This window comes from Corvus brachyrhynchos, unplaced genomic scaffold, assembly GCF_000691975.1.
Source record: "Corvus brachyrhynchos isolate BGI_N302 unplaced genomic scaffold, ASM69197v1 scaffold661, whole genome shotgun sequence".
NCBI classification, from domain to species: Eukaryota; Metazoa; Chordata; class Aves; order Passeriformes; family Corvidae; genus Corvus; species Corvus brachyrhynchos.
In genome coordinates, this window is record NW_008236246.1 from 929,324 (window position 1) to 943,444 (window position 14,121).

At 51.7% G+C, this 14,121-nt stretch overlaps 1 protein-coding gene across 3 annotated transcripts in view; it reads left to right on the forward strand.

The window, feature by feature from the left end:
- Positions 1–9,726, forward strand: part of NDRG3 (NDRG family member 3) — a 40,286-nt gene extending 30,560 nt beyond the window's left edge. The window contains exons 8-17 of one of the 3 annotated variants that reach the window (XM_008643479.2): positions 771–857; positions 1,391–1,447; positions 2,614–2,717; positions 3,105–3,170; positions 3,634–3,685; positions 5,003–5,050; positions 5,675–5,710; positions 5,801–5,852; positions 7,649–7,687; positions 8,189–9,726. In XM_008643479.2, the coding sequence (XP_008641701.1) occupies positions 771–857; positions 1,391–1,447; positions 2,614–2,717; positions 3,105–3,170; positions 3,634–3,685; positions 5,003–5,050; positions 5,675–5,710; positions 5,801–5,852; positions 7,649–7,687; positions 8,189–8,367 (720 nt within the window). In that variant the 3' untranslated portion in view covers positions 8,368–9,726. Of the gene's footprint in view, positions 1–770; positions 858–1,390; positions 1,448–2,613; positions 2,718–3,104; positions 3,171–3,633; positions 3,686–5,002; positions 5,051–5,674; positions 5,853–7,648; positions 7,688–8,188 lie in introns of all 3 variants that reach the window. The other 2 variants (XM_017746965.1, XM_008643480.2) reach the window with 2 other exon arrangements.
- Positions 9,727–14,121: the final 4,395 nt, after the last annotated feature.

Genomic DNA, 14,121 nt, shown 5'->3' on the forward strand with positions numbered 1-14,121 from the left:
TGCGGAGGACAGAGGTGTTTCCTTCTGCTTCACATCAGTGCAGTAGAGCAGGAGAGCTACCATAGAACTTCAGCCTTGGAGCGAGCCCAGAACTCAGAGGCTAGTTGCCTCTGATTTCTGAGTTTATGTTTGCAAGCAGTTCTCATAAGTGCTTCCTACCTGTGCTGCCCAGGTACAGCCCAAGGTACACTGCAGGGTTTTGAGTTGCTGGATGAAGCAGGGGAAGGGGTATCTGCAGGCAGGGAGGCAGCAGGGGTGCTGTCTGGGCAGTGGGTATCCCTGTAGCTCAAGTTTTCCATGCTGCAGGGGTTTGGGGGCCTCAGCACTAACTCCGCTGCCATTTGCCTCATCTCCACTGAGAGACTGCCTCTTCCTTGAGGAGAAGGAGGTGCTCTCTAGGCACAGGAGCCTTTCCAGGTTCCTCACAGAGGTGCTGGATTGGAGCAGAGAAGGTTGCTGCTCCCAGCCCTGTAACACACAGGGCCTGAGCTGGACCCGCCTCTGTGCCAGGTGCACAGGTCACCAGAAGGCACTGCTGAGCCTGTAGGTCCTATGGAACAATCAGTCCCTCAGTGCCACAAGTGAATCGAGTCTGGTCTTGCTGGGAGCCACTGGCTGCCAGCTGTTACCCTGGCACAGAGGAGCTCCCTACTTTGCATTTTACTTTGTCTCGCACCTTTTGCAAGAAATTTTCCAGCTGCTGCACCAGCTGTTGACCACTGTGTGGGCTGAATCATCCTTCTGATTGTGCCTCTGCTCTCTCCCCACAGCTCAGCCACCCTGACCTGGTGGAGGGACTTGTTCTTATTAATGTTGATCCGTGTGCAAAGGGATGGATTGACTGGGCAGCATCGAAGGTGAGATTCTGCTTCCCCACACATCTGCTCTCCACAGCACCTAATGAACAGTGTAGAGTAAAAAAAAAGGACATAATACAGGAATTTTTCCATTTCTGGTGAAAAATGCACGATTTATTTTCTGTCCCTGCTGCATTCTTGGTCTGGGTATAGTATGGCCTTTGCCTTAGGGGCAGGGGTGGATGTGATCATGTGAACAAGGAATGCAGGTAAACTGCTTGGAGCACTCAGCTTTCCTCTGATTTAGTACTCCTGCTTGCAGGCTTCATTTGATTGATATTGATATCTCTTAATTATTTTTGTATTCTGGTCCCTTGAAGTTATTCAAGGTTTCAAGTTTTTTGGAGAGCTGTGTTGTGTGTACAGTTTCTTTGAAGCTTTACGTGTCCATCCCAAGCTTCAGGCATTTGCTTCTTATGTAATTTGAATGGTTTCTTCATTGTTTTCTTGACTCTGAGTAGCTGTTTTGCAATGTGTGATGAAACTGCATTTTCCATTTACTCTCCTCCTCATTCATGGTCACTCTTTTTCAGTTTTCAGGCTGGACAACCAACATTGTGGATATTGTCTTGGCGCATCATTTTGGCCATGTAAGTACCCAGCAGATGTTAATGTTGCCTGTGCAACTGTACATGGAGCTATAACTTCTGCATGTGTCTGCTCCCAAATAGTTCTGGTCCATCAGATAAGGCCACAGGTAGTACCATTTTCTCTGTGTGTCAAGCTCACATTGGGGTTGGCATGCTGGGGGGCACACACATCCTCACTCTTGCCCTAACTGTCTCCAGGCCATGCACTGGTGGTGGAACTCCTTTGTGGTGCCCAGGATGCTATCCACAGAAACAAATGGCAGCCAGTTCTCTGTAGCCAGCATGGAAGCCTTTGGACTGTGGGTAGAGCACAGGTCAGCTGGGAGCTGACAGTGGGATCTTGTATCTGTCCAGATGTTGAACTGCTGCATTCTGCTCTTCCTCTTACCCTTCAGTTTCAGCAGAGGCAAACCAGCCCCTCCTGAAAACTTTGGATACAGCAATGCCTTCTCTTTGGGATTAGCTGTCTCTCAACCAGCAAGCTTACTGGGCAGTGACAGGGATAGTGTGTTTGCACACTTTATATGCTACACAGCAGATCAGTCCGTGACCTGAAGTCCTCTTGCAACAACACATCAGCACTGGAAGGAGAGCTTCCTTCTCCAGCACTGCTTCCTCCTGCACACATCCTGTTCCCTTCCCACTGTCAAGCCCCTTCATTGTATGTAGTGCTTCCTTGCATTCCCTGCTCTCTCTGGCTCTCTAAGAATGAAGTTTCTTCTTAGAACTGGGTGCTGGGATTGAACTTCCCTTTGATCACAGTCTTTCAGCTTACCTATCAGCCTACCTTACAGCTTTGCTTCTTAAACATTAAGCATATGTGGAAGACCTGCCTAACGCAGAGTGATTTGTATCTGTGTAAGCATTACTGAGGCTTGGGAGTTAACTTATCCCATCTCAGGATACCTGTACTCTTGCTGCAGCTTGTGCATTGCCAGTTGTAAAAGTGTAGTCACATTACCAAAGCGTGGCATGTACCAGCACATCACATAAACACCTCATGTCTCCAGGATCCTGATGCAGTCTGGAGTCGCTGCCCTGTGGTGTCACTGCTCAGGGAATGACATGTATGGACACACTTTAATGCTTTGGTATTTTTATGACTATTGCTTCTTTGCTTGTCAAAAGTATGTTTCCTGTCTTTCAATTTTTCTGCTTTTGTACAGGAGGAACTGCAGGCAAATCTAGATTTGATCCAAACATACAGGCTTCATATTGCGCAGGACATTAACCAAGATAACCTTCAGCTGTTCCTCACCTCATACAACAGGTATAGGATAACTTTTTGCCTAACAGACAGCTCCTACAGCTTCCCTGCTCAGTAGATTTGCTGCCATATGTATTATCCTATTGGGTATTGTATCAGGGGAAGCTTTGTCCTAAGCCTAGTCTTCAGCTGTTTCCTGAGCCAAGCCTAGCCCTTGTGTCTGCCCCCAGACCCTGTCACACCTCAGTAGATCATCTCTGGGCACACAGCAATGCCATGAGAGGATGGATCCTGTTTTCTGGGAATGACTACTGGGGCTCCTGCTCAGGGCATGACACACAGAGTTGCCTGGGTGGTGGAGCCAGCACTGATGGTTGGATTTTGTGTGCCCCTTTGATATCCAGTTTCCTTTGCAAATTTAGTGGAGCATTGTTCTGTTTTGTCTTTCAGTCGTAAAGACCTGGAAATTGAGAGACCAGTTGTTGGTGTCAATGAAACGATTGCAAAAACACTCAAGTAAGTTGTCTGAATCAGCCTATCTCAGTTGCTGACTGTGCAGTCTCTTCAGCAGAAAAGATGCTGTTGCTTCTCACCAAGAGCTGCACCAAGCCCAAGTGCTGGGAAGATTGTCCAAGACAGTCCCAGGCTGTGGTGCAGGACTGTCAGCTGCAATGGGGCAGAGGTGTCTGGAACTCCTCTCATTAAGAACACATTGAGATTCTCCAGAAGGCAGTGTCAGAGGCTCATGTTTGCAACAACAGTGGTGGTTGATATGCATGGAGGGGATAGTCTGGGTGCGTCTGCAGGCCCTGGAGAATGTTTTGGTACAACAAAATGCTGAGGTGTGATGGCAGGCAGGGATTTTGCCAAGCCTTTTTTTTGTTAACCTTTCATGAGGGTGTTGGTTCACAGAGCTCAACCTTCTTAGAAATCCCTTGGATGCACTTTGAGTAACACCTCTGTTTTGGTTTTTGAGCAGGTGCCCTGCCTTGCTTGTTGTTGGTGACAACTCACCTGCTGTGGAAGCAGTGGTATGTATCCATGAGCTCTTTGCTCTTGTGACATTAGCCCCACAAGTCACTTCGCAACCCTGCAGTGCTTTCACCTTGCCCAGAATTAGTTACAGACAATGGCTCTTTGTCCCAAACTCTCTTCCAGTCCCCCAGCTACTCGTGGGAGAGCCAAGGCTCAGGGGGCCTGAGTGGCCCTCAGGGCAACTCCAAGGTGAGGATGGCAGAATCTGAATGAGCACCCTGCTCATTCACCCTGCTCATCAAACAGGTGATGCAGAGGACCCTGTTCAGGATCGTTCATCCTTCCCCAAGCTGCCTGCAGTTTGGTTCAAGTCTTGAATTGCTGTTGTTTTGCTGTTACACTGAGGCTACCTGGGGATTAAAAAGAACTGACTCCAGTTCTTGGGGTGGGGAGCCATGTAGAGCTCTCTTAGAGCACTGCGTCATCAGGAAGGCAGCACGTAGGAGCTGTTGCCCTCTGCAGACACCCATAACCCACTTCCCTCCCAGCACAGCTGTAAACAGGGCACGGTACAGGGTAGTGTGTTTGTGGTGGATGTTGCTCCTCCCTGTCAGCCAGGGATTGTGGGGAGACCAGGGGGTTGTCAACAAAAGCAGCTGTCTAAAACTGTGGAAGAGTGTAGGAGTCTCCTAAAGCAGTAACTTGAACCTAGGAGCCATGTATGGAGAGCATTTTATGGCCATGGGCTGTTCCCTTGGTCTGTTTGATCTGGAAGTCTGAAATTAAGTCTGCAAGTTTTGACTTTTCTAGGATAATGTCCTTGATTCCCATTGCTTACTGGCCACAGCACAGTATGGGATAGGGTCTTCTGCATCTTAGTGTGCCTGTCTGGCTGCCTGGGTTCCCAGCCCTCCCCTAACCTCCCCTGCTGAGGTTGCTTTTCCTAGGGCCCCTGCCTATTCCCTTTTTGCAGCAGCCTTACAGAGAAGAGGTGGTGGTGGCCCCCTTGTCTGGCCAGGGGACTGAGTGATGTCCCTCATGCTGCACAGAAATCTCCTTCCCTCCCAGTCTTGCTGTCAGAGCGCAGAAGGTGCTCCAGGGTTTCATAGTGCATCCCAAAACTAGGGGATGATTTCACTTGAAGTCATGACCTGTCATCACAAGGTCCCTTGGATGGAACACCTGCCGTTCCTCCCTGGATCTTTTATTCATTGTTCACTTCCTACATGATCTCTGCTTTCTTGCTCAGTCCTTCCTGGCTCCAGAGAAAGTGGCTGAAGACAGCCACTGCTTCTGGTGCAGCTACCCCACATTTTACATCTGACTCTTCAAGTTTTCTGTGTGACACTATGTCCTTCTCTCCTTTCTTCTAGGTTGAATGCAATTCACGTCTTGACCCAACCAAAACTACCCTTCTGAAGGCAAGTGCCACTCTAGAATCATTCTGGCCAGCACAAAGACACTATTTTTGCTCATCTCGTTAGATTTTTGCCTTCCATACATTTGGCTTTAAGAAGTTTGTGGACAGTCTTTCAGGGCTGTGCTCTCTCCTCCATGGAGCCAGGGCTGAGAGGGAAGAGTTTGTCAGGGTCCCCAAATCCCTGCTTTATGGCCACCTTCAACTGGTAGGGAAGACCCCTGAGATTAGAGATGCCCTCCACCCTGCTCTCTGCAGCAGCAGCATCCTTTTTCCTAGCTTTGTACCAGTCCTGCCCACCCTCACCTGTGGCCCTGCAGTGTGCCAGACAGCAGCTGGATGGAAATGCAAAGTGACAGGTTTGGCTGGGGGAGAGGTGGCAGTGGAAGGTGCTGGGCTTCTGGAGTGTGGCCTGAGATCACCTGGTGACATGGCCTCCAAAGTGCAGGGTTCCTTCAGCAGCAGGTCCCTGAAGGTGTGCCAGCTGGCCTTGCTCTGGCTGTAGAGGTGAGATGGTGGAAATTGCAGTGTGGTGCTCTCAGCCATGGTGGGTGGGTGGTGCTGGTGTGGTTTGGGGTTGTCCTGGGCAGGAAGGACAGCTCACCCAGCCTTTTGTTTCCTGTTGCAGATGGCTGACTGTGGGGGCTTGCCCCAGGTGGTTCAGGTGAGACAAACCTTGGCTCTCCCATGGCATTTGGGTGGTACAGAGCCCTTTGTTCTTCTTGCACTAAAGCCGCCCTCTCTGTTTCCACAGCCTGGCAAGTTGACTGAAGCCTTCAAGTACTTTGTACAGGGAATGGGCTACAGTAAGTGGCAAACGTAACTTTGTGGTTTGGAGCAGGGTTGTCATGAAGGGAACTCAAGCTTTCTGGTCCATCTGGCATCTGTGTCCCTACTTCTGAGCTAGTGTGGTTGCCAGGAGATCCATCCATGCTGGAAAATCAACTAGTGTGCTGACAAGCTTTAGCAAACCAGTGTTGTTCCCTGACATGTGTTGGCAACTCCTTTCTGGTTGCTGGTGTTGGTAAAACCTTGTAAGTCTGTCTTTGTGCCAATCCAGAAAAATGTGTTCCCAAGAACAGCAGATCTGTGCATACCTTCTCCAAAGGGGAAGGAGGTAGCAGTGCAGCCCCACGACTGGTCCGGGTACATGAGAGCTCTTCCCTTTCTCCTCAGATGTTCCTGTTTCTCTCAGACTCGCCAGGGTTAAGCAATACTCCAGAACAAATCCCTCTAATGGCAGAACAGGTTACTGGGTGACTTCCGAGGCACCCAGGGAGCCCAGAGAGAGCTGTGCTTTGCACCAGTGCATGTCCTGCCCTATGGCTTCCTCCCCATGCTTGGAAGCAGAAGACATTGTCACCTGAGTGTGTCAGACTAACAGCTGCTCAGCTCCCTGCCCTTGGTGCTCCTGAGGGATGGGAGGAGAAGGGCTTCTTTACTTCTTTATCTCCAAGAAGGGCTTTACTGCTCATGAACATCAGGAGAAAGGCTTCTCAGTGCACTACAGCAACTCTCTCTTACCTGTTGGGGCCAGGAGTTCCCTTTTGTGGATGAGCCTTCAAAAGCTGGAGTTAGGGAAGGAGTTGGTTTGTGTGACTGGCTAACCACTCAGCACGGCCACTGTGGGAGCTGGAACACTTGCAGTGGTCTCCTCACAGCTTTGCCAGCTCATGGTCAGGACTTAGCAGAAGCTGTCCTTTTCCTCAGGGCTCTGCAGGTGACACAAACGTGTGGGACAGTCATGTTGTCCAACGCTGGCCAAAGGAGCCTGATCTTGCAGAGGAAGATGCTGTGTGAGGAGGGTCCCTCAGCCTTACTGAGAGCGTTTCAATGTTCATGTCTTTTGTGTTCCTGGTGTTAGTAAAGTCAGCAAGTGCTGTCATCAGAGCAAGGGCTTCAGCAGCACTTTGGGGGTCAGCTCTCATCAACAGGATGTGCAGCACTGGAGGACAGGCCAGTTTTCTCCTTCCAGAATTAGTAGCTGGTACCAGAACAGTTTTCCCAGCTTTGGTGGGCAAGACTGTGGAACACTGTGGAGCGTGGTCAGTTTTCTTGGGGAGAACAAGGTAGAAGCAAAACACAGCTGGGCACTGCTTAAAATACAGAAGCCAGTTCTCCAACAGCTGTTCCTGTGCCTGCTGTACATGGGCTGAAGCAGCTGGATGTACTTGTGCTGACACTGCAGGTGGAAGGTAACAGCCTTGCAGGAGACTTGTAGCAGGAGTCTGATGCTGTTATCCCAAAGACATGAATTTCTGTCCCGTATTTGGAGTTACACAGTATAACCCAGGGAAACAGTATCTCTATTGAGCAGGTGTGGAGTGTGCAGTGGGGAGTTAATGTCACCAGGTACAGTGTGATTTTCAGCTAAAGGCATTGATTTGGCCCCGATGGGTTTTTAGATGAGCTTGGCCTCTCCCTGAGATGCTCATTAGCAGCTGCTCTTACAAATTCTGGGAGCTTTCCATGCAGTGTATGAGCTGGGAACAGAAAGAAAGGTAGCTGGGGGTCCCAGGAGTAGTGCAGCCACTAGTCACACACCGCAACTAATTGGCTCTTTCCTGTATTCATCCCTTTCCTTGTCTCATGTTGTTTCCAGTCCCTTATGTGCAGCTCAGCCACCTAAGCACTGAGTCAGGTACCTCCAACCGTGCATCCACCTCGGCCCCAGTCTGTGTGCTGAGTGGAATTGTCCTCTGGGTGCTTTGCTCTGTCTCAGCATGTCCTGCTGTGGGTGGGCTGATTGTTGTACTGTGTGTGCTATGGGTTTCCACCTTTCATTTGTATTTTGTTGATTGTTGCATGACTTCAGCTCTGTGGTTTTCTAGAGTGATGAGACTGACTTTCAAAAGGTCACCCATGCCATAGCTGCCTTGGTTTGCACAGACACTGGCCGTGGCTGCACTTGCAGATGATCAGTTACACTGCTGGCATTTGCTCACCTTGGACCTTTTGAAATTGGGCCTTAAACATCTTGCTTTAGACATGCAAAGACTTAATTTTGGCAGTGAAGAGTGAATTTTCTTCCCAAGGGTACAGCTCTTTCTGTGCTTACCCAGTGACACATACCCGAGTGACTGTGGTCCTGGCTCCAGGAACTGCCTTCTTGTCTGAGTCTCACATTTGTTCTCTCTTGCAGTGCCAGCAGCCAGCATGACTCGGTTGATGCGCTCCCGTAGCCACTCCTCCTCCAGCGTGGGCTCTGGCGAGAGCAGCCGCAGCCGGTCTCATGCCAGCACCCATGGGGAAGGAAGTGTTGGAACCCCAGAAGGCATTGACCTCCAGGCTGCACCTCAAACTATGGAAGTATCCTGTTAGGCAGGAGCCCCTTTTCTGGATTCAGACAGCTCCACTCAACCCCACTGAACCCACTCAGAATTTCGCATTTCATCTGACATGGCATTAACTGTTCCCTCTAACCTGTGCATGCCCATCTGAGCAGCCACTTCCTTGGTAGTCTGTACTTGACATTACTTTGATCCTTTCTGTATCCCCTTGGCATCAGAGTCTCTTTAAAACTCATTGACATTCCATGGTCTTAGTAAGTCCCATTACTGTACATGCTGATGCCATCTCCTGTCTGTGCTGTGTATCAATCCAGATGACAGCCGTTGTCTCCCTTCTTCATTTAAATATAATTTCTGTGGCTTTGTGAGGTTTAGAAATGCTTTCTAGTTGTGCTTCTGCTAAAGGACCCTTGTGGTGCAGTTGGTATGTCATTGGTGGGATGTGCCACGAGGATGTGGCACTCCAGGCACTGGAGCAGACAGTGCTCTGTGTGGAGCTGTGCCTGGGGCGTGGAACCCACTGGAAGGTCTGTGTGTTTCCAGGGCTGTTTCACATTCCAGGCAGCCTGAGGACAAATGGTCAGGAATACTGTCTTGATCTTACCTGTGTATATGTGTTAAGAAGGAGCAGAGTGATTTCTTACCTGAGCCTCCTGAAAAAGCAAAGCAATTAACCAGTAAACTACACTAACAAGGTGCACTATTAACCCAGTACAAGGGATTAAACTCCAGCAGCCCTGGCTCTAGACCACTTCTGCAACCCTCTGCTGGCCCAGCAAGAAGGGCAGGATGCAATGACACATGGTCACTGTTCTGCCCTGGCACAGGTGAATCATTTGAACATTGAGCAGGTTGTGAAACGGGAAGCAGTGCCTCTTGCCAGGTGGAGATCGCAGAATCTGCTGCACTGCCAGCTGTGTCCCACTGCTGCTGCCCCAGGCAGGGTCTGCACAGGGTGCAGTTATGTGGGGGCAGGGAACACCAGTGATGTGACAACCAGCAATCACACATTCCTGTGAGTCAGGTCAGAAGGGTGAGCAGTGAACACCTATGTGCAGGTAGTAGTTACTGTCTTTGTGGAATTCACAATTCTGCTATGTTTTTACACCCGGCTGGGTCACCAAGGGTGGACAGCAGATGCCTGCTACGGGCCAGGGTCTGGTGTTAATGGGAGAAAAGGGATAAGTGGTCAGGCTACTGCAAATCTCAATTGATAAGCAAAACATCCTTTCCTCACTGCTGTGCAGCCCTGACCCAATGGGAGCCAGCTCCTCCCGGGGTCATGCTCATGTTCTGCTCCATTTCAGGTAGGGAATGGGACCGGGAGGCTCTGCCTGAGGGGGACTTTGTACCGGTTATTGAATAAAGCTGTAACTGAGTTTCATTGTTACTCTGTGTGCTCTTGGTGTTTCTCTTGGCACAACCTGCACCCCTGGGGGTTTGGCCGTCTGAGTGTGTCCTGCGGCAAGCAGCAAACTCGTCCCCGTGGCAGGGAGAGGACTGGGCACCTCTGCACCAGGATAATGTGGTTGGTGGCCCTGTGGCCCCTGGTAGAAGGCTGTCCAGGGACATTGGAGAGCTGGTCCCTGCCAAAATGCAACTAGAAATTTCCAGAATGGAAACAACAGGTTTGCTGCAACACAGGCAAGAACCACCTCCCTCCCAACAGCCAGCACTTGGAGCCATGAGCACTCCGAGCCACCTGCTGTCTCTGGAGCAGTGCTCTGCACTGGCATGTTGCACAAATATGACACAGAGCTCACTTGTGACAGGGCCACTGTCACAGCATGCGAGCACCAAGGGCAGTTCGGGCAGCAGGGGAATGTGTGTTGGCACATCCACCCCGCAGCCGGGCACAGGGAAGTGACGTGCAGCAGCCTGGCATGGAACACACCTGGTTCTTCACCTGCTGTTTTCCAGACCCAGTTTCTACTCCCACTGTCAGGTGTCACAGTTACCCTCTGTGTCTGGAGCGGGGTTACGGTGCTGGGCATGAGTTAGTCCCAGTCTCGCTGTCACGCTCCTGCAGCTGCATGCCTGGACTGTCTGAGACCTTGGGGGAGGTCATTGCAGAAATGAGACAAAGTATTCTCAAGCATTGCAAACTGGATGAAAGTTGAGACTGGGAAAAACTGGCCAGTTTTACCAATGAACAAACAGTGGCAGTAGAAAGGGATCAAATGAGCAAAACCAGAATTTAAATCTATAGGAGACAGGAGACCACCAAAGAAACCTGGCCCCTGGACACGGTGGGAAGTTCAGCACTTCTGGATGCAGGTGTGGATACAAAGCACCATGTGCAGGAGAGAAGCCAGTGTAGGTGCAGCACTGGGATCTAATATGATCTGCTGACTGCACCCAGGAATGGTCCTGCCTTCAGAAGTACAGACCAAAAGAAAGGAAACACAGTATTTAAATGACAGTGAAATGAGTTAGAGGAAGTGATCCCACAGCAGGGATCAAGTGCTGTTCATGATGATGTGGAGAAGGAGAGCTCCAAGCTCCCGACTGCTCCTGGACCAGGAGCCCAGGTTAGTATGGAAATTAGACTTAGCAATTTGGAAGAGGAGTGATTTAGTGGAGAGTGCTGTTGTCATGGTGGCTCATAGGCTGATGCAAGGCAAGATCTGTAGTGATGGTTGGAAGGATTTAATTGTCCTTAAAATAACTGGGAAAAGTAGACTTGTTTTTACATAAGCAAATGTTTTTCCTGTTAAAAAGGCAAAAAAATCAAAGGCAAATACAAGGTGAAAAATCAGTTTAGTAAAGGGACAAAGTGTTTCGTTGGGTGCCATGAACTACACCCACCAAATCCAGGCACAGAGCTTGAGCTTGGGACAGCCTTGCCTGAGCTTGGATCCTGATCCCTGCTGACTGTTGGAGTGTGAGCAGGGCAAAAATGTGCATTCCCATCCCTCGAGGGGCAGCCCAGAGGTTGGAGTAAGACCTTGCAAATTGGTGGAGTTTCCTTGACCTCTTCCTGCTCTTGGGAACTGGGATGCCCAGTGGAAGGGGCAGGCAAATGGAGCCAGCATTTTTCTATGCTCACCCTTAGGACTGAATTCCCAATTGCCCAAAACCTTGGGACAAGTTCATTCAGTGGCGTGTCTAGCCCAAGATCCCAAATTTGTGTATCAGTGGCTCCTTCAGCAGCACAGGGTGAGCCTGGCTTAGCTCAGCTCCAGGTCACTGATGGAAAAATACAACTCGCAGCCACAGGCTGAGGTTTCTGCATGGGGGCTGCAGGGCCTCAAGTGCTGATGGGGGTGGGGGGGTTCTGCAGAACCCAGAAATCCATGGACCAAGTGTTTGGCTACCCCCAGCCCTGGGGCCGAGCTGCAGCCAGCCCCTGCCCCCTCACACCTGGACATGTTCCTTTGCAAAAGGGATGGTGTCAAACTCTTCTTGGTGCCAGAAAATGCTGGGAGGAGCAACAGCCAAAGATTGGGAATTGGGAGGCTCAGAATTGATGCTGGGATTTTTCCTTGTTTTGAAGGCAGAAGGATGGGGGGGTTGTGGGATGAGCAGTGGGGAGGGATGTCCATCCTGGAGGTGTTCAGGGTAGAGCCACAGCAAAGCTGTGTCAGTCACACACTGAGGAGGACACAGGACTGGGGCCATCAGGGGCTCTTGCCTCCCACAGCAATCGTTTGGTCTCAACTCCTGAAACACCAGGTGGCTGGGCCTCACTTTGCCTGGAACCTTGGTCCTCCCCACCAGATCAAGGTGCACAAGCTGGTGCATTTCTGCTGCCCCAGGTGTGCCCAGGCTGGGGGGAAGAGAGGGCTCCTGGGTCCCTCCTGTGGCCTGAGACACCTGTAATGTGTTTGTAGGCCATGTACTATGCTTTTGCACCCCACATCCCCAAGAACCACAATGGGGCTGCACCACCACTTCCAAGAGCAAATGAATCTTCTCCCAAACATTATCAACCCTTTGCAAAACAGCTCTGCTGATCTCAGGGCAGGCTCAAGGGGGTCCTGACCCCCAACAGTGTCATAAGGCCCAAAAGCCCTGTTGAACCTGAGTGCATTTCACATTGCCAAGGTGGTTACAATTGACCAGAAACTTTCATGTTTCAGCACAGACAGAACAGGATGTGCAGCTGCAGCAGCAGCAGGGCTGCGGCAGGAGGCTGCAAGAATCTGTTCACATGGCGGGGGCACAGAAGGAAACAGTGGGGGGACACAGAGTGTTGCTCAGCTGGGCCATGAGTTCAGGAGCTGCTGAGAGCAAATCCCAAGGACGTTCCTCAGGGCTGGATTGCAGGGAGGGGATGCATGTGTGGATCAGAGGGTTCTGACCTCAGGCAGGGGGAGGGGGGCTGGTGGATGGTGCTGGCTGGGACAAGCAGTGTTTGCTTTGAAAGGTGAATGATACACACACACAGTTTGGGCAATGAATGGTCCCACACCAGCAGCAGCTGCTGAGGATGGAGATGGGACAGAGCTGGGGCTGCACCCACTCATAACCCAACCGAGACCAGGCACAGACAGGCTGGGCAGAGCTGGTGTGGGGCAGAGCTGGTGTGGTGTTGGGTGCGGGGCTGTGCTGGTACGGGGCAGTGCTGGGTGCAGCACTGTGTTGGGCAGGTCCATGAGCATCGCACCTCCCCACCCCGCCCATCACATCCAGCACCATGCTGAGGGCCCTGGTGCTTCTACAACTGAGGAGGCACCCTGGTACACTCCCCCTTCACTGAGACCACCCTGGGGATGGCTCCTTTCCAGCCTCAACTTATGAGTCCTGTCATCATCCCTGCTCCCACTCATACGTGTGACCCATCCGTCCCACTTGCCCACCCATAAATCCCATGCGATGCCCACAGTGCCTTGAGTGCCTGCAGGGACTTTGCTGGGCCTGGTGTCCGTACTCAGGGCTCTGAGGGGCTCAGCTGAGTGATCTGTGACTGAGTGAAAAGGAGAAACCCTCTAGTGTGTGCACGTCACAGGAAGCAGAAGCAACCGCAGCCCCAGCACCTCACAGCCCTTCACGGCAGCACTGCCAGGAGCAGCTCCAGCACCAGGACCTGAACACCCAACCCTAGAGCGGGGCCAAGGGCAAACCAAGAGGGTCTGGCAAGGACAGGGATTGCCACCCTGGGTGCCCTGAGGCCCCTCCATGCAGGGAGGGCAGAGCTGGCCAATGGCTGCCCAGGCATGACACCACCCAAACAATGGTGGCAGCGGTGAGGGGCAGGTAAGTGGAGTTCACCTCTCCTGAGGGCAGGAAGGTGTTAGGGCAAGGGAGGGGAGGGGTTCAGCCTGAGACAGTTCTGGATCACATGCAGCTCTGGTGGCAGCTCTCCATGGTCAAGGAACTGAAAGAGGCATTCCCGCAGCTGCTGAATCTCCATGGGGGCCAGCAGCTTGGGACGTTGGGATGGGTGCCCCACATTCTGGGGGACATGGGGCTAGGGTGGGATGGCAGCACTCAGGGAGTCAGCCTGGCTGGGAGCTGTCTACTATGAGGCTGCAGAGGCCCTGTCCTGGGGAGTACCCACACACGCTCTGGGGTGGTGATGGGACAATGGTTTTCTCAAAGTGCTGCCTGGGGAACTGCCTGCCAGGCTCAGCCACAGCCCAGAGCCCTGCCCTGGACCATGCTGACATCGCCCTGCATCAATGCCCTGCCTGGGTGGGGAATGCTGACCCAAGAACCAAGTCCCTTCCAGACAGCAGCAGCTCAGGCCAAGGCCCTTGGGGGCTGAACCCCAAGAATGGGGAATTTGCCCAGCCGGGAGAAGTCACTCAGCATCCCAGCAGCGTCTGCCGACACCGCACAA